Genomic DNA, 20057 nt, shown 5'->3' with positions numbered 1-20057 from the left:
TGCTCCAGGAACGGAGTCTCACTCAGTGTGTGCTCCAGGAACGGAGTCTCACTCAGTGTGTGTGCTTCAACGGAGTCTCACTCAGTGTGTGTGCTCCAGGAACGGAGTCTCACTCAGTGTGTGTGCTCCAGGAACGGAGTCTCACTCAGTGTGTGTGCTCCAGGAACGGAGTCTCACTCAGTGTGTGTGCTCCAGGAACGGAGTCTCACTCAGTGTGAGTGCTCCAGGAACGGAGTCTCACTCAGTGTGAGTGCTCCAGGAACGGAGTCTCACTCAGTGTGTGTGCTCCAGGAACGGAGTCTCACTCAGTGTGTGCTCCAGGAACGGAGTCTCACTCAGTGTGTGTGCTCCAGGAACGGAGTCTCACTCAGTGTGTGTGCTCCAGGAACGGAGTCTCACTCAGTGTGTGTGCTCCAGGAACGGAGTCTCACTCAGTGTGAGTGCTCCAGGAACGGAGTCTCACTCAGTGTGTGTGCTCCAGGAACGGAGTCTCACTCAGTGTGTGTGCTCCAGGAACGGAGTCTCACTCAGTGTGTGTGCTCCAGGAACGGAGTCTCACTCAGTGTGAGTGCTCCAGGAACGGAGTCTCACTCAGTGTGTGTGCTCCAGGAACGGAGTCTCACTCAGTGTGTGTGCTCCAGGAACGGAGTCTCACTCGGTGTGTGTGCTTCAACACTGTGGGTCTCCCCGGTACTGAAACCAGGAATCTCTGGAGATGGTGTTTACAAACATCTCAAGAGCTTTCCAATGCTTTTAAAACGCATGTATTTAATGAGAATGTTACTTACCTTAATGGCTTTAAACCTTTCCAGTCCGTGGTGTAAATTGTTGTAACAGTTATTACAGTTGCAGTTGTTGCACAAGTCGCCACTGGCAAAGCAGTCACAGTACCTGTGGGACAGAGCACAGCGTGTCAAAGCCGCCGATGGCAGCGTCAGCCAGGAGAATGAGGCGACACGAGGAGGGACAGCGGCCGGCGTCTGCGGTCCACGCAGCCTCCACGAGAGATCTGACTCAGCTCTTGAAAACCGGGGTGAGCGGGAGGAAAACTGGGGTGAGTGGGAGGAAAACCGGGGTGAGCGGGATGATGTTCTCCCCTGACTCACACAGAAGGAAAGGAAATTAGTTCAAACCACTGGTTTCCTGAGAGAAGAGTTTGCTGAGCAAGACAGTTTCCTGGGAATGTCCACTGCTGTCCATCGCCCCGCCCTGAGCCCTGAGCTGTCGTCTCAGGAACACTGCAGGTTGAGGTGGGAACTTCAGACAGTCAAGAGCCATCTTTCTATCAACTGTCCCAACCCATCTGACACGACGCCGGGGCGGGCACTTCTTGTCCAGACCTTGACTGGGAGCGGAGGGCCCTGCGGCCTGGAGCGGGCCCAGTCCAGGCTGTACCCCGTCACTCCCGTCGGCGTCAGCGTGTGGGCGGAGGGATGGCGGAGACGCACGGAGAGGGCCGCTTCCCGCTCGGTTAGGACGCAAGGCTTGTTCGGAAGCCTGCACGTTCCCCAGCCTCCCCCAAAACAGCGTTTGTGAGACAACGGGTCTCTCAGGGACGGGCTGACACTGCCCACACCAGGACACGCTGGGCAGGGCCCTCTGTTCATTCGCTGTGGAGACAGCGCCGTCCAGTGCCCGTGAGGTCCGCGTCCTCCCTCCCGGCCCCACCCCGCTGCTCGGCACGGAGCTCCGGGAGCGGGTCACTGTCACCGCGCAGGCTGCGCTGATCTGAGCCGTGACGCCCGGTGCGGGCTGTGAGCCTCCGGCTCAGCACGCGGCCCTTCTCTGGGGAAGACAGAGCCCACGGGCCCCGGACAGAGCTTCCTCTCCCTGGACGGCACCGGACACACTCAGAACCACCTTTCCCTTCATTCACTGCAGACTGAGCCCACGGCAATTCTCTGTCTAGTGTCTTCACCGATTAATCTAGAAATTTGCTTCTAGGCAAGAAGCTAGTTCTTTGGCCTTCCACTGTGAGGTAATAAATAAATGAATACCTTCCGGAATGTTCATCTTGTTTCCAAGTCCTCAGCGGTCATCCCACTTTGTCCCAGTGATAGTCTTTGCTCAGGCTTCTGTGGCTTCCCCAGCCCCCGAGCCCAGCCAGCAGCTCAAAGCCCCTGGCTATGGAGCCCCCCGCCCAAAGACACTGCCACGGCACCCTCCCCAGCGTGGAAGTTCCCCCGGGCAGGCCACGTGGCCCGGTTCCCTCACTCTCCTTCCTCCTCACCCTGAGCTGTGAGGCTGAGTCCTCGCCTGGTGTCTTGTGGCGTCTCCAACCTCACAGGCTGCCAGCGACAGCCCAGTTACTTTCAAAGGCAACCCTAGATTTCAGCAGGACTTCTTTAAAAAATCAGTTTGCTTTTCCAGTTTCCTCCTGAACCGGGTTTCATGCACTTCTGGATTTTAACCGACAGCTGCCCCCACCTCACTGTCCTGTCGACGGGGCACGCAGTGGCTTCGGCAGGAGCCCTGCAGTGTGAGAGCCCGTGAGGGTGGCGGTCAGGGCTGTCAGACACAGGGACTGGGACGCCTGCTCCCAACAGGGGACTCAAACCAGCTAGGCACTCAGGGCGGACAGAGCTGGCAGGAGCAGGAGCCGAGAGTGGGGCGGACACCCCACAGCACAGGCTGCGCTTGGCAGGACAGCGGGGGGCGGGCAAGTGCAAGCACAGTGACAAGGCCTCCCCCATTTCAGCCGTAGGCCCACCAGGCCCATGACTCTGCTTCACAAGCTGCCCACTGCCCCCGAGAGCTGGCATCCCTGGGGGTGAATGTTTTCTGAAAAAAATTTGATATAGAATAAACCACCAATCCATCAAACTTTTAAAAACTAGCACGTGGAAATGTTACAGTCCATGCTCGACAAGGCCCCACAGGTGTCTGACGGGCTGGAGACCGAAGCCCAAGCCCGAGGACACGGCTCCGCCTGCAGTGTGGACAGCACCCTTTGCCGAGTCAGGTGGTCGAGGCCCCACGACAACACTGAAGCAGGAGCCGTGAAGTGTGGCTTCTGCTCTGGCCGCAGCGGCCGAGTCTTCCCTGTGGCACGCACCCTGCTAGCCAGTTAGGTTCGTCTGGACTGACTTATAACACCCTTATTTCTATTTAATAAGGAAGGATTTGTGGTTACTTACAATTGCAGACACTGGGATTTGGTACAGTTACATGGCTGTTTAGACTTTGAGGCCCATGAACTAAGAGTTACTCTATAAAGATTAAAAAGGAAAATGTATTCAGATTGTTACTCTTTAAAAAGAGAATCAGCTAAGCATCTGGTGTTTTTGAACAATTACTGAAAATCTCAACACCAGACACTGTTTGCAGACAGCGTCTATTCTGCAGGTGCCTGGCTAGGAGGCTGGGGTGCCAGGGAGGTCCCATCGCTGTCCCCTCCCCAAGAAGCCTTCCTGCAGTCCCTTCCCTCATCTGCTTAAACCTCTAGTGTGTGTGGCCCCCACACCAAATAGCTATTGCCAGTTCTATGTTTAGTAGTTTCTAAAATCTGAACAGTGGAAGGTACAAGTTGGAGAACAGCATATAACCGCCGTCCCTGGTGCCGTAGCAGGGTGAGGGCCGAGGCACCAGCCCAACGTCATCGGCACCAGAGCGTGTTGCCGGCAGTCACGTGGCCATCATGGGCCTCCCGCCCGACTGCTGCGCTGAGAGTGAGCCCATAAGCCACCCTCAGGGCCACCAGAGGGGGACAGACAGATGTGTCCCAGACGCTGCTAAACACAGGGTGGGGGGGAGGCAGCCACGGCTCAGAACTCAGGAGAAGCTCCGAGGGCTGCTCTGGGATGGCACTCGCTGACGGAACTGGGGCTGGTAGGAACTCATGGTGAGGAGGAGGGCACACGGGCAACACCTCACTTGCTATTGGGGCTGCCCCTGGGGAGGGCAGCCCTGTCATCGGCCACGTGCTCCCAAGGTCACGTGTGCAGGCACCTCCCACGCCCACAGGCTGCTCCGGGCAGCCTCACATGTGGGTCTTGGGTTCCTGCAGCAGCCACTCCAGTGCTTGGCCCACACTTAACACTTAACACCACAGACCATCTGCTGTCGCCACACAGACACAGGAAGCACTCGGTGCCACCGCTCAGCACAAGTGCCCTAAAGAGAGTGTGCTGGGCGAGGCCCTTCCCCAGGGACTCTGTCCTCACACACCCAACCGCCCCGAGTCAGGACTGCGGTCGTCCCACGTTGTAGCTCAGCCGTCCTATGCGCTCTGGCAAAGACTCCCCGGCCTGACACGCGTGACCTGTGGGCACTCCCCACCACTCTCCATCTGTGTTTGTTTGGCGCCCCCAGGCCCCCCAGCCCAAACAGCAATGGTCTTGACTCATGCACAAGCCGCTGATGTCACTTCTTCTGGAGAGCTCCCTTACTGTCAAGATAATGGCCCCAAGCATGTCACTGAACACTATCTTAATTTACCTTCCTCTGGTTTACTTCCCCCTATAGACAGGAGAGTTGTAAGTCCCCTGTACTGCCCAGGAGTGTCCACCTTGAATCAGACACGAGCTGTTCAGAGCAGGGGCGCGGACACTCTCTCCTCTGCCCTTGCCCTGGGTCTTCTCAGACCTGCCCCTCAAGAGGGGCACAGGGCAGCCAGCCACTCCCTGTCCAGAGGAACCCAACTCCTACAAAAAATGAGGTGGGGTGCCAAGAGGCATTCCAGTGGTGACACGTTGTCACTGTGGAAGGAGAAAGTGTGGTTTAGTGAGTGTCTACTGTCAGGAGGGTGCCAGCAAGCATTCGCCAGGGGACGTCATGTGGCCGGGACTGCAATAAGTGGTTCAGGTGACACCAAAGAATTCACAATTTAAAAAGTGTATGTACAGTGCCGTCCTGGGGGACCCACCATGTCATTCAGGACACGATACACACACAATTGGAAAACTAGAGAACAGAAGATAATCAACATTCAGTTTGCGCCTGACCAGGTGGTGGCGCAGTGGATAGAGTGTCAGACTGGGATGTGGAGGACCCAGGTTCGAGACCCTGAGGTCGCCAGCTTGAGCACAGGCTCATCTGGTTTGAGCAAAGCTCAACAGCTTGGACCCAAGGTCACTGGCTCGAGCAAGGGGTTACTTGGTCTGCTGAAGGTCCACGGTCAAGGCACATATGAGAAAGCAATCAATGAACAACTAAGGTATTGCAACGAAAAACTGATAATTAATGCTTCTCATCTCTCTCCGTTGCTGTCTGTCTGTCCCTATCTATCCCTCTCTCTCTGTCCCTGTAAGAAAACAAAACAAAACAAAAAACATTCAGTTTGCTTGCTACTGACTGTAAGGTATACATTTTGGAGACAGGACAGTTTACTATGGGTGGGAGAAGTTCAAGTCCTTTTGAAGGAGGTAAGACTTACTTCAGCTCTTAAGGTTGTGAGGGGTTTTATTATTGGCCTAAAGGAGGTTTTAGTGGGAATACCAGCACAAACAAAGACTCGGCATTTGGAACGAGCCCCGAGTGCCCGAGGGGACAGCTGGGGACTCGTTGATTGTAACGGGCACTGGACTGGGAAAACTTCCACACCAATCTGAAAACTGAAGAGTTATAAGGGAAACGGACAATCTGCCTCAGAAAAACATTATAAACAAACTTTCCTGCAGTGGGACGTGACATCATCTCTGAGAAAACAATTTCCAGCAAAGCAGAACCTTGCATTTTCTCGAGTATAACCGTCATTAAGTTACCGAGAATAGCAGCAGCGACAGAGCGCACACGGACGCTTGATCAGCAGATCATTAAAGCTAGGTGGGGTGACAGGACACGGGTCTTTGTCGATAGGATAAGCTAGTTGGTAAGTTAGCTGGCTGACACCCACTCTGAGAATGATGACTGGGTGTGAACTCGCCACGTCACCTGCTCAGTGAGAGAGAAACGTGTGAAGCATGCACAGAGCTCCTTCTGGCACCTGCAGCCCCAGTGTGACCCTGCCCTGTGCGGGTCCAACAGGAAGCTAACCAGAAATCTGAGGCGGTGGACAGCTCTGGGCCAGGGCCGGGAGTGACACAGCTGCTGCCCCTGAGCGGCCCCTTTCCACAGACACGCGGTAAGCAGGCACTCCAGGAGACCATCCCCACAGGGAGCCTCGGATACAAGTGGTCAGGGCCCAGTCGGGCAGTGACAGCAAGTCAAGTAATTATCTGCAGCAAAAAATACAAACACAAAGCTCATGTTGCTCCCAGCTCATCATTTATCATGTAAAACCCTTTATGACCTGCCTGATTCCTTCAGGATGAAGGAGATGGTGGCTGCCTGAGGAAACTGGCTGGAGACAGGGTGGGGGTGGGGCGGAGGGAGACCCCTGCAGGGGGGACCGTGGGGGCTGCTCCTCTGCACCCGGAGGGGAGACCCCTGCAGGGGGACCGTGGGGGCTGCTCCTCTGCACCCGGAGGGGAGACCCCCTGCTGGGGGACCGTGGGGGCTGCTCCTCTGCACCCGGAGGGGAGACCCCTGCAGGGGGGACCGTGGGGGCTGCTCCTCTGCACCCGGAGGGGAGACCCCTGCAGGGGGGACCGTGGGGGCTGCTCCTCTGCACCCAGAGGGGAGACCCCCTGCAGGGGGGACCGTGGGGGCTGCTCCTCTGCTCCCGGGAGCCACCGAGGCACCCATGCACCGTGGCTGTGGATCACACACTTGAAGTAAAGGAGAGAGGCACCAGCCCCTGGAATGTTCTGGACGAGCTAAAGCACCTCGCAATGCAGGTCACAAGGAAGTTGAAGTGAGAACGAGGGACCGGGACATCTTCAGTCACACTGTGTAACTGAACCTGTAATGCTACCGGCAGGGTCTGCACGTTGCTCACATTGTTTCGCTTTGTCCAGAAACGTTTAGGCCCTGCCGACAGGAGCGGTTCCCGTCACAGCAGCACACCGCGATGCGGCCACTCAGAGTGAACCTCGGAGAACGGCGGCGTCAGTCCGTGAATTAGCAGAAACTCATCGTCGGCCTGTCGGTACCATAGCAGCAGGGAGCCGGCGGAGAGCGTTGCTGAGCCTGGAGGGGCGGCCACCCGAGCCCCATGTGGGGTCTCCAGAACTGCCCTCTTACTGCCCAAACAACCCTCCTCACACTGCGCGGCGCCTCCACGGACAGGAGCCCCACAGCGGACCCCACAGGAGCCCACAAGCCCTGCGTCGCTCAGCCTGAGCTCCTTCAGGCCCAAGGCACGGCTGCATCAGAGTGCCTGCACCCCTGGAGCGGGACAGATAGTCTCCAGGACCAACGGACGGACTCCCCGAGCGCCAAGCGCTGCCCCACCCACGGTTAGACATGAGTGGTAACTGCAGAGAGTCAACCGGCTGCACTAGTCTCGTTAGTTACAGTTACAGGCACCACTTGAAAATGGCTTGACAAGATCCCAGGTAAGTAAAGAAGTGCAGCCCACGTCCACTGGAGGGTGTGCCTCCCCGGCACCTGCCAGAGAGTGAGCGGACCCCACAGGCGAGGTGCAAAAGACCGACATCCAGGTTCACTGACTGCTACATGGCTTATGATGATGACAGCAAAAGAAAAACAGAAAAGAGACAAAGAAAGAAACAGAACGGCTCGCGCAAACCAAAGTGCGACCGAGAGAGCTCCGCAGACGCGGCCGAGCCCGCGGATGGAGCGGGGCCCCTGCCGCAGCGCAGACCCAGCGCCCGCGCAGACCCAGCGCCCGCGCAGACCCAGCGCCCGCGCAGACCCAGCGCCCCGCGCAGACCCAGCGCCCCGCGCAGCAGCACCGTCGGTGGCACGCATGACGCAAGAAATCCTTTAGCGCTCATGACGGTTGCAGGTAAAGCTAATGTTATAACTTAGAAGAAAGTCACAAATGTACACAGAGAGCCTCTAAAACTCTTAAAGAGAGTGACAGTCGGTGGCTTCAATCCTTACCCAGCCAAAGTGATCTTGGGGGGTCCGGAAAGAGCTGGTCCCGAGGGGAACGCAGACCCGTTGACCACGGACGGCAAGGCGCCATCTTCCGGCTGCAGAAAGCCAAGGCGAGCATATTTTGAATTAGTTTTTGTTTTAAAAATTCCACCCCCTCAGCCCCGAGGTACAGAGAAAAACGATCCCTTTTCCTCTAGAGCTTTATGTCACAATCCCTTGACAACAACGCCTGGGTCTCGCTACCAGGATGACTCCACAAGCCCCCAGCTGGGCCCAGACCCCCTGGATGCGGGGAGGCCATGGCCAGGCTGTAGCCAGTGGGCAAGCAGGACACATAGCTGTCAGCTGGCAGGCCAGGACCCTGCATCGGCCGTCTTTTTCAATTTGTGAAATAAACTCAGTTACAAATTTCTGTAAATGAAAAATGTCCATTATTATTATAGCTTTAGTATAACACGAGAGCTTGGCATTTGATGTCTCATTAGCAATCATTACTTTCTCATCTATTAAAATTTTTCTGTAGTCAATGCCACAATCTCTGCTTTATCCGTGCCTCTGCCTCCTGGGCTCCTGTTTATGCTCCTCAGCGCACGGTGCACGGGCAGCACTCTCAGAGAAAGACAGGCTAGCAGGGTCCCTCTGACCTGGCTTCCTTCTTATCAGAGCTTGGAGAAAGTAAACATATTGGACAAATTTAGGTTTTGAGATTTGTCTATATCAGAGTTAAACAGCCAATCCTTGTCCCTTCCTCCGATGAAAACTTGGTGGTGGTGGGGCGGCCAGGAGGGAGGAGTCCCTGCCTGGGGCACTCACAAGGTCATGGCTTAGACTGGCCCATCTCCTGTGCTCGTGAGTACTCTTGTTTATGTAGTCACTCAACAAATACCTGTCTTTAAACCCGCGTCTCGGAGACATCCTCTAGTCTCATGGCATTAAGTCCCATCTGTGCACCGACTCCATCCCTCCAGCCCAGAATTCCTCCCGCTGAACCCCACTCCCACACGAGACCATCACTTTGATGTCTGAGAGACCCCCCACTTCAATGCTCCAAGTGGAGCCATCTCCCTCACAGACGCGCACACTCAGCTCGCCTGACACTGTATCAAGATGTAGGGAAAGAGCAGGTTTGTCTTACAGTTAATACATGTGCATGAGAGTGTAATCATAAAAGCATCCTAAATTCTAGAAAAGCATTTCCATATCCCCGAGGAAGGTGAGGGACAGTCCACACTGAGTGAGTGGCATGCGCTGAGGGCAGGACCGCCAGGACGAGCCCAGCCAACGGGCAGAGCGATGGCCCAGCGGCCGTGGGAAGGACGACAGTCACACAGAGTTGGCAGAGAGCTGGGTCTGGGGCTTATCGCGTCCCCTCTGCCTGTCTGACACCGAGCGGGAGGGGGTGACTGCTCGGTAGATGTTTCACTGTTGAGCTTTAAGTGGAGGTTACGTTATATTTCCTGACAAACTGCAGCTTTGACAATCTACATTTCAAGAGACAATAATTCCCCGCTGTATTTATAAAAACAGTGACTCACCTGCTGCGTGATGAGATTTAATTTTGTGGGTACTGGCAAAAATCTTCCGACCAAAGTCGTCACTGGCTTAGGGACCTCTGTAAGGAAGACAGTGGAAACGAACTGACACCACGCCGTGTTTATCGTCCACTTGCACACGGAGGAGAGAACACAGACGAAGCTGTGTCATGGGTTCATCCCGTGCAGAGTCACTGACTTATCTTCATCCTCTTTTTGTGCTTTATTCTATAAAACCTTTCAGGTCAACGTTTTTGTTGTTGTTGTTTGTTTGTTTTTGTTTTTGTTTTACATATTACAGCCTTTTTCTCTGCCATAAAGCTACTCAGCTTGAGCTCCAGGGACAACCTGCTACACAAAGTGCCTGGTTCCCACACGCTGCCCAGGCCTGGAGGGGCGGCAAACTCAGCAGGGAGTGCGGGGCATTTTCAAAGAAAGCACGGCGCCATCTGTCGGACACCAGAACTACTTGCTGTGTATTCTTTCAACTGGTTACTAAGTTGTTAGGATATAAGTATATATTTATTAGGCTATTTGGACCAAACTACTTAAGGACTAGGACCGACAGGAATTTCTTTGGCCTAAGGACACCGTGTAAACATTCCTGAGCACAAAAGGCCTGTGAACTCCATGCTGGCAGGTCCCGGTGGGAGGAGAGACACCTCTTCATCTCCTGAATCACCCAGCAGCCAAATGCCAGGCTGGTGTAGCCGCCAAGCAAGGTCACCTTGAGATGCTGGTCAGGGTGCAGTTATTTTATGGTGAAAATTAGTATGTTTACAGCATAACAAAGGGGACTGGGCCAGGAGGTTTGAGTATATGACAAGGAATGGATTTGGAGAGCATTACACAAACCCTCGCCTTCTGCGGATCTGATGGCCTCGGGTTTGATCGTGTGCCGGAAGGAGGGGAGTTAGGAAGAGCCCCTCCCTGCCGTGTGGAGGACGGGAGGCAGCCCTAAGCTACAGAGGACACAGCCCCAGAAGCCACAGCTGTGCGGAGCCAAAGCCCCACCCCTGCTTCTGCACCATAAGCAAAGGCAGTGTCATGAAGGCATTTGACTGTCCCTGGATAAAGAGACTGTTGGGATGGAATATGAGTCACAGTCTTTCTTTTTGCCCCAGACTCCAAAGGTCCATTGAAATGACATCCAACTTTAGTGTTGATTCAAATTATGGGCAAGGTCAGTGAATCATCTGATAAAGAAATATTCTGGTTAACCCAAGATTTAGAGTAATGCAATTATGTATATAGCCCACATAGGAATGGCCATTTCCAAAAATTCTTGTCTAACTTCTATATAAACAACCCTAAAGCTATGCCATTTAAATTTTCTTTAACCACTCATAAGGCATTTAGGATAAGGAAGTAAGTATACTCTATGTCATTTATTATTATCTTGACAGTTTGAAGAAGTTTACAAGCAAATGAATGTCAGATGATCAGCATTTGATACAGTTATTTCAGAGCTCATGGTAGTACACAAAAATGTTTACATTAAGCATTAGTTTATACCACGCCTCTAGGCATACCTGCTTGTTGGTATGAATCGTCACCTGTTAGAACACAAAGCTCTCTGCAGAGCGGGAAGTAAAGGATGACGATCTGAGAATTTGAAACAGTCAATACAATGCACATAAATTAGTCCGTAATATTTTTTTTGTTCTTAGCTCACTTCTATGGCATACAAAGTTTGCCAAATTGCCTATTTAACACCCAAACTGCCTATTTCACTTTTATTCTATATACAAAGCCAAATATATTCACTTACCAATGACCAACTTACACATGATAGATGACATAATTTTTAAGCTAGGTGACTTTGTACCTGACTGTAGACAGCTGTGTTGGTCTTGATACTGAGGAACCAGACGGAGTGCTTTTAGCTCTCCTTGGCCAGAGTTGTCTAGACATAGCATCTGTGTCCCCCCTTTCAGCTGACACAGCACCTGAAATGGAAAACAATGATCAGGTTGCAGTTTCTATCTTTTTTTTTTTTTTAATTAAGATTTATTTATTTATTTATTTATTTTCAGGGACAGAGAGAGAGTCAGAGAGAGGGACAGACAGGGATAGACAGGCGGGAATGGAGAGAGATGAGAAGCATCAATCATCAGTTTTTCGTGGCGACACCTTAGTTGTTCATTGATTGCTTTCTCATATGTGCCTTGACCGTGGGCCTTCAGCAGACCGAGTAACCCCTTGCTTGAGCCAGCGACTTTGGGTCCAAGCTGGTGAGCTTTTGCTCAAACCAGATGAACCTGCACTCAAGCTGGCAACCTCGGGGTCTCGAACCTGGGTCCTCTGCATCCCAGTCCAACGTTCTATCCACTGCCCCACTGTCCGGTCAGGCTCAGGTTGCAGTTTCTAAAAGCCATCCAGTAACATGACGTACATTCCCTTCAATCTGAGACACAGCTTTAGCCCAGAATTGACATTTTCATGGAAAATGGTAAGCTGTAGATCTGCTCTAGATTTCTTCCTCTAGGCCAGTGGTGGTCAACCTGGTCCCTACTGCCCACTAGGGGGCGCTCCAGCTTTCATGGTGGGCGGTAGCAGAGCCACCAAAGTATAAATAAAAAGATAGATTTAATTATAGTAAGTTGTTTTATAAAGATTTATTCTGCCAAACAGTGAAAATCCGACATAAAGTACTTGGTAAGTAATTATTATTATATGCTTTAACTTGCTGTAACTCTGCTTTATAAATTTTATTTTATTTTATTTATTTTATTTTTTTGTATTTTTCTGAAGCTGGAAACGGGGAGAGACAGTCAGACAGACTCCCGCATGCGCCCGACCGGGATCCACCCGGCACGCCCACCAGGGGTGATGCTCTGCCCACCAGGGGGCGATGCTCTGGCCCTCCGGGGCGTCGCTCTGTGTGCCCAGAGCCACTCTAGCGCCTGGGGCAGAGGCCAAGGAGCCATCCCCAGCGCCCGGGCCATCTTTGCTCCAATGGAGCCTTGGCTGCGGGAGGGGAAGAGAGAGACAGAGAGGAAGGAGGGGGGGTGGAGAAGCAAATGGGCGCTTCTCCTATGTGCCCTGGCCGGGAATCGAACCCGGGTCCCCCGCACGCCAGGCCGATGCTCTACTGCTGAGCCAATCGGCCAGGGCCTGCTTTATAAATTTTATAAAGTAAAGTTACTTCCCTACTTTATAAATCACCATTACTATGGAACTGGTGGGTGATTAGAAAATTTTACTATTAACAAAGAGATATAAAAGTGGGCGGTAGGTATAAAAAGGTTGACTGCCCCTGCTCTAGAATTACACGCTGTCTGGAAGGAGATGTGCCTCGAGGTGCGTGGGTGGGCGGTGGGTTCCTGCCCCACCTCTCTCTGCCCATGTCTGCCCGGTGAGCTCAGGGGCTGTTCCCCAGGCCACAGAAAGACTTCGCCCCCAACTCCATCTCGGTAGCTGGGCACACACTTTAATCTCATGACAATTGTTCTTTCCTGTTGCATGCACATGTTATTATTTAACATATGGAATTTTTAAATGTCTATTAGTTTCCTATAAGTACAACTTAGAAAGGTTAATCCAAGAACCAGAAAATTCTAAGAAGCCACCTCAGTGTTCCTGGGCTTGACCAGTGCTCTCAGACCAGCTGGTTGGATTCTGACCTCAGACCTGTTTTCAGGAGCAGGTGAGCCCACCTGTCCATCACGCCAGCCCAGCCACGCAGCCCGAGCTTGCTGTCTGCAGCTCGGCCAAGGCAAGAGCAGCACCTCCGACGGGAAAGCCACCAAGACCCAGAGGCTGTGGTGTCTGCCTTTAGGTTGCCTTTGGGTTTCCCAGACAAGACAGCTCAGCTAAACATGAAGAATCAACATTACCAAAATAGATGTAGAGCCTATGCTAATGAGGTACTGATCACTGCATCAAAGCCTCAGATCATCCTGACGTTCGATGAAGAGGCCAACATTCACACTCAGTTGGAATTTTATTTATATGTGGAGGGTTAAGTTATAGCTGTGCACATGCGCACAGGCAGGCAGACACAGACACGGACACAGACATACACACACACTGAGAGAAAGGCTCAGAGTGGACTCGCCAGGCCTCTGTCCATGGCACAATCCAGGCGTGGCCCTGCCCCTCTGGGTGTGTGCTGACGTTCCTCAGTGGTCTGCTGTAACTGTCCTGCTCACCTGGCCCTTGTGTCCTGGAAAAACGCTGCTCTCAGACCCCGTGGGCCTGAGTAGACCACAGACAGAGAGGTGAGTGCCGTGTACGCCCTAGCTAAGCCCAAGCTCACCTTGAGCTCTTTTTAAGCATTTCCCAGGCAAGTGTATGCCTCAGGGCCAAGGGCTCTTTTCTCAGAACGAGGAGCAGCTAGGAGGAGGGCAGTGTCGGTGGTTTGGGCTCTTCGCTCACAGGGTGCTCGGGGTGGGTTCCCTGCCCCCCTCCCTGCTAGTCCTCACCACTGAGACCCGAGTCCCGAGGCACCCCATGCAAGCTGGGACCTGGTGTAACATGTTTTCTTATCCATAAAATGGAGATAAAAAGAATGCCTACTGTACACACTCGATAAGAGGATTAAAGGAAAATATCGCCCGAACCACAGATGCTGCTGACTCCCTGTCCTGCAGGAGTGTCAGGTGGTACTGTCAGAAACGGGGAGGCAGGAAGGAGGGGAAGCAGCCTCTGGCCTGCGGCCGGAGCCCCACCCACCCCACGGTGGGCCCACCTGCCCAGCTCAGGGGGCTGCCCGTTCCTGGGCCTGGGCCGGCCTGGGTCTGCGCTAACTGACGTGATGAGTGTTTACTGTCCTTAAAAAACCACAGCGATCCCTAATCTGTGTTTGACGTGCTAACACTAGGTAGAAATGGGAATCTTAGAGGTGAAAGGAATATTAGGAAGGTTCTTTGTATGTCCCTCTTGATAGATGAGACAACAAAAAATGTTGATTCAACAACTAAGCAGAATAAAAAAATAGTGACTGAAATAACAAGTCCTGTTGACTCAGTAACTGACAATAAGGGACAGCCACACTTTCTTTGGTGTGGTTACCATGGGGCTTGTGTCCTTGTGAGAGCTGCCGGAGGCCTCCTCTGCGTCCTGGGATGCTGGGAACTTGCAGGGCTCCTGGGAAAGAGGGCTCTGCAGAGCGGTGCCCTCCGGATTCTCACTCATGTTGGGACCACCACCTTCCTTTACTTCAACCTAAGAAAAGCAGGCATTACTTTAGAAATCACATTGTGGACAGCGGGGTCAACAGTCTGCATACTTTAGAACACTCTCCGTACATGTCACAGCTCACCCTGCGTGCCTCCCTTCCTCACTCTGACTCTCCCTACGGGGCAACCAGTTGTCTGACCAGCCCTCACTGGGGATGAAGGGCCCTGACCATCTGCCCACGAGCTGTGGAGGCATGATCTCCATGTGGCGCCCAGCAGAAGTCGCTGAAGAGATTTCTGGGTTGGTCGGGCGGCCCTCTCTCAAGCTGCTTGACCACCCCCATGCCAGTGAAGCAGGTGGCCCGGTGGGACCTTCCTGAGAGGCAGACACTTTGTCACCGTCCTTAGAGCAGGCTCATCAGGTTGTATGAAGTGTTCTCATCAATTGTTTGCTTTTTCCCTCTGCGGATCCTGAAATTCCTGCTGCTGTTTCCAGAATATTTATAACACCACTTACAATGTATTGGTAGTAAAAGTTATAATTAACTAGTAAAGCTTTCCTAACTGACCTGTAAGACCATAATGAGAGCAAAAGGACAAGGGTGGGAATGACCGCCAACCTTGTGCTTACGCTGTGCTCTACCCTGTCACCTTAATTACATACCAACCAGCACAATCACTGGGAACAGGGAGAAATACCATGATATTACTGAAAATCAATGGCATTTTCTTTTTTTTTATTTACTCATTTTGGAAAGGAGAGAGAGAAGAAGAGAGAGAGAGAGAGGAGAGAGACAGAGAGAGAAGGGGGCGGAGCAGGAAGCATCAACTCCCATATGTGCCTTGACCAGGCAAGCCCAGGGTTTTGAACCGGCGACCTCAGCATTTCCAGGTCGATGCTTTATCCACTGCGCCACCACAGGTCAGGCAATGGCATTTTCAAAAAACCAAAAAGTCTGGCCCTGGCCAGTTGGCTCAGCGGTAGAGCTTCGGCCTGGCGTGCGGGGGACCTGGGTTCGATTCCCGGCCAGGGCACATAGGAGAAGCGCCCATTTGCTTCTCCACCCCCACCCCCTCCTTCCTCTCTGTCTCTCTCTTCCCCTCCCGCAGCCAAGGCTCCATTGGAGTAAAGATGGCCCGGGCGCTGGGGATGGCTCCTTGGCCTCTGCCCCAGGCGCTAGAGTGGCTCTGGTCGCGGCAGAGCGACACCCCGGAGGGGCAGAGCATCGCCCCCTGGTGGGCAGAGTGTCGCCCCCTGGTGGGCGTGCCGGGTGGATCCCGGTCGGGCGCATGCGGGAGTCTGTCTGACTGTCTCTCCCCGTTTCCAGCTTCAGAAAAAGTACAAAAAAAAAAAAAATACCCCAAAAAGTCTGGGTTAAAAAAAAAAAGTCTCTTCAGAATCGAGGGTTTTAAAGTTGGGATGCTTTGAAATTTGACAAGATTATAAGGAGGCCTGAAAATGTCAGTCAACCCACCTGTGCCTGGTTCCCTACCCTTAACCTCCACCGGCCCGGCTGCCTGGGAGAGAGGACAGGTGAGTCCTTCCAAAAAGATGGTGTTTCTAAGGGAGCCCGTGCTGGGACCAACAGGCGGAAGGTGCCAGGCAGGACGCGTTTGGACTGGTAGCCCTCAAGCCATCTGTGGAAGGCTCTGAGGAAGACCTCTGCCGGGAGAAGGCTTGAGGGGCAGGCTGCTCTGCAGTCGCTCTCAGTCGAATGAGCTTGGCAGAGGCCCAGCCTGTCCTTGACCCCAAGGAGCCGGCCGCCAACAGGAAACCAGAAAGCAGCAATCCAAGGTGCTGCTGCTCTGGCTTATGGTACAGGAAGTCAGGCTCCTGCCTGCTCAACACCAACTCAAAGGTTCTTCTGCAAGGGCTCAATTTATGATTTACTAAATGATTTCAGGGTTGAGTAATCGAGTTGGCCAAACTAGATCGCTGGGCAGGGAGCAGCATTTTCTTGGGATCCTCTGCTTCCTTTAAAGGGGGATTTGTTTAAAAAGGGGCAGGGAGACTTGTTTAGTTTCAGCAAGAACAGAGCACAAAATGACCAGTGGTTTTCCACAGCAAAGGAGGGTAGTTAGCTGAGAATTAGCAGGAATGTACTCTGATTTCTATGTATTACATGTGTTCCAAGAAGAAAGCATCAATATAAAGTGTGTGAGTGTGTGTGTGTGTGGGGGGGATAAATGCAAGAATACGAACACTCAACCACACTGCATTTGTCTTCACAGACACCGGTTACTCTAACAAACGGGGCTCCCTTCCTCAAGCCTGTGACAGCAACAGCCCGTTAACACTTTCTAGTTTTTCCCCCTTTCTTCTTGTACCTCGTCTGCAGGGTTAGACCAGGTTTGAACCAGAGACCCAAGACACGGGTTCACCTGCAGGTAGAGCTGAGCTGCTTGGCCGGCTGATGCATCTAGATTACAAAGGGGTGCACCCTGTTTGGGATGAGTGACTCTAACCAGGGCTGGCGGACACGGTCAACAAGGGTTGTGGAGGGAAAGGCGGGTGTGAGCCAGCATCTCACAGCCCTGCCGCTGGAGGCCTGCGGGGTTCTGTGCCCCTTTCACACTCGGCTCTTACTGGAATCACCCGGACAGCGGAGTGGGCGGCTCCCTCCCGGGCCCAGGCCCCCGGGGGCAGCACGGCAGGACTCCGGTGCGGGGTCAGCAGGGAGGACAGGAAGTGGACGTTGTAGGCCTGTGGGGGCGGGGCGGCGGGCAGCACCGCAGCTTCCAGGGGGTCGAGCTCCGGGAGGCTGGGGAACTCCCCCAGGATCCCCTCCTCGTGTTCATCCACCAGGAGCTCGGCCTGGGCCCGGTTCTGGCCGTCCACGTCCAGCGGGGGGTTGAACGCGTGCAGCAGGGGCTCTTTGGGGTCGGCGGGGCTCAGGTACGGGTCTTTAAACACGGGGAACTCGTCTTCCTCGGTCTTCACCGCCACCGGGGCCGTCAGGGGCACGCTTTCCGCCACAAATGGGCTCCCTGCACTGAACAGGTCCGGCACCATCTCGTCTTCGGGACTGGACATGCCGCCCAGCAGCGGGGTCTCCTCCATGTTCGCGGACCGACAGCACCTCGCGCCCCGCGGGGTCAGCGCGGAGCCGCACCTGCAACCAGGGGCCCAGGTGAGGCGGGCCGCTCCCACCGCAGCCCGCGGGCGGATGGGGAGAGAAGGGTCCCGCCGTCCCCACGGGCCGCCCCGGGGGTCCCGTCGGCCGAGGCCGCTGACAGCGACAGCGGAGGGACCCCGCCCTTCCCGAGCGGCTGACGTGAGAGGAGTCTTGACAGACCGACAGGGGGCTCCGCCGCCCCCGAGGGGTTGACTAGGGACCCACCGTCGCCCACCGCGCCTGCAGACCCGAGGTGGAGCCCGGGGCCGTGCGGAGACCCGACGGCGGCCAGGGGGTCTCAGGTCCAGAGGGACGCACCTGTGGCTTTGGGATTATTGCGGGAGCACAGGTGTAGCAGTTGACCGTTGAGGGAGGGGGTGAAATCAGGGGCGGGGCGCGAGACAGGGGCGGGGCCTGGAGCGTGGAGCGCGCGGGCGGTGGGCGGGGCCCGGACGCACAGGTGAGTGAGACGTGAGAAGGGCGGGGCCATGCTAGGGAGGGGCGGGGCCTGGAGCAAGGAGCGAGCGGGCGGGTGGGCGGGGCCCGTTGACCTGGGCACACAGGTGAGATGAGGGGGCGGGGCCAGGTAAGGGGAGGGGCGGCGGGGCGCGAGGCAGGGGGCGGGGCCTGGAAGTGGTACAGAGTCGCGGGTGGGGGAGTATGCGACTCAGGGAGCCATAGCGGCAGGGCCGGTGACGTGAGGCGGCTGGCGAGGAGGGCAAGGGGGAGCCAGGGACCAGCCGTTGCGTGGAGGTGGGCAAAGAAGGGTGCTCCTGGTCTCAGCATCTCCAGGCTCGGGTGGGGAACCTGAGGCCCCGAGTCCCCTCTGATGCAGGGCTGGTGGGCCTCCCTAGTTTGACTTCTGACCTTAGTCTTTTCTTTTCCTTTTCTTTTTTTTTATTGAGAGGCAGAGAGGCAGAGACAGACACCCACATGTGCCCTTATCGAAACCCATCTCACAAGCCATCTACAGGGCGATGCTCTGCCTATTTGGGCCCGCTGTGCTGTTGCTTGGCAACTGAGCTATTTTTGCACCTGAGGCGAGGCCATGGAGCTATCCTCAGCGCCCTGGGCCAACTTGTTTGAACCATTTGAGCCATGGCTGCAGGAGGGGATTAGAGAGAGAGAGAGAGAGAGAAATGGGGGGGAGGATGTTTAGAGAAGCAGATGGTCGCTTCTCCAGTGTGCCCTGACCAGGAATCAAACTTGGACTTCCACATGCTGGCTGAGCTCTACTGCTGAGCAAACCGGCCAGGGCCTGACCTTAGTCTTCAAATTAATCCTTTTTCTGCTCCGAGCACCGTAGAGATGGCCCAGGAGTGGCGTGGGTGGACAGAGGGCCAGGGGTTTGTTGATGCATCTTCCCAGCCAGGCACACACTTCCCTTCCCTTGGTGCTGGAGCTTAGGATGTGTCACTAAAAACTGCCATCCTCAGTCAAACATAAACAACCCACACTGAGGACTGGTGTTGGGAGGGGGGGGGGAGGTGGAGTCTGGTAAGACCTAGAAGTAACAAATACAATTCACAGCTTTGGTGGGGAGTGAGCTAAATCTACCCTCCACAAGAGAAGTCAACACTGCACGAAGTGAAAGTTTATTTAGGGAGATGGCCGGACCCTGCCAATCCAGCCCGGGGCTAGTGGAAAGGCATTCTGGGAATGGGAGTAGGTAGCTGGTGGTCAGGAGAGATTCCCCAGAACTCTCAGGTACTGTTTCACGTGCCTGTGTTATTTGGGTAAAATGACAACGTAAAACAATTTCCTAGTCTCATTTTTTCCCTTAAGATTTCATTTATTGATATTAGAGAGGAGAGAGAGAGAGAGAGAGAGAGAGAGAGAGAAAGGCGGTGGGGAGGAGTGGCCACCTCAGGTCAGTCCCCTAACCCAGTGGTCCCCAACACCCGGGCCGCGGACCGGTACCGGTCCGTGGGCCATTTGGTACCAGTCCGCAGAGAAAGAATAAATAACTTACATTATTTCCGTTTTATTTGTATTTAAGTCTGAACCATGTTTTATTTTTTAAAAATGACCAGATTCCCTCTGTTACATCCATCTAAGACTTACTCTTGACACTTGTCTCAGTCACGTGATACATTTATCCGTCCCACCTGAAAGGCCGGTCCATGAAAATATTTTCTGACATTAAACTGGTCCGTGGCCCAAAAAAGGTTGGGGACCACTGCCATAATCCCATTTTTTAAAGTTTAAACTTTTCAAACAGTAACCAAGCCCGCAACACAATATACTATGATTTAGCTGTGCACTTTAGCCTTTGAGAAATCCCAAGAAAATTGTATGCAGTTGAGGAGTTGTCAAATTTAAGGTACAACCTTAAATGTGCTAGGACTTATCTGAAAAAATTATCCTGGGACATTCGAGTGCAAAGGAAGACAATGCAATTA

General features: G+C 53.9%; 1 protein-coding gene across 2 annotated transcripts in view; it reads right to left on the bottom strand.

Annotated features, from left to right (window-relative positions):
* Positions 1–18011, bottom strand: part of TESMIN (testis expressed metallothionein like protein) — a 43003-nt gene extending 24992 nt beyond the window's left edge. For both annotated transcript variants that reach the window (XM_066386621.1, XM_066386577.1), the window contains exons 1-7: positions 17974–18011; positions 17127–17652; positions 14433–14585; positions 11245–11365; positions 9420–9496; positions 7888–7979; positions 789–891 (exon numbers count right to left, since the gene is read on the bottom strand). In XM_066386621.1, coding sequence (XP_066242718.1) covers positions 789–891; positions 7888–7979; positions 9420–9496; positions 11245–11365; positions 14433–14585; positions 17127–17600 — 1020 coding nt within the window. In that variant the 5' untranslated portion in view covers positions 17601–17652; positions 17974–18011. The remainder of the gene's footprint in view (positions 1–788; positions 892–7887; positions 7980–9419; positions 9497–11244; positions 11366–14432; positions 14586–17126; positions 17653–17973) is intronic.
* Between the last annotated feature and the right edge of the window lie 2046 nt (positions 18012–20057).

The sequence above is a fragment of the Saccopteryx leptura genome, chromosome 1 (assembly GCF_036850995.1).
Source record: "Saccopteryx leptura isolate mSacLep1 chromosome 1, mSacLep1_pri_phased_curated, whole genome shotgun sequence".
In the NCBI taxonomy this organism is placed as follows: Eukaryota; Metazoa; Chordata; class Mammalia; order Chiroptera; family Emballonuridae; genus Saccopteryx; species Saccopteryx leptura.
The sequence above is the reverse complement of the archived record's forward strand: the minus strand, read 5'-3'. Positions and strand labels throughout refer to the sequence as shown.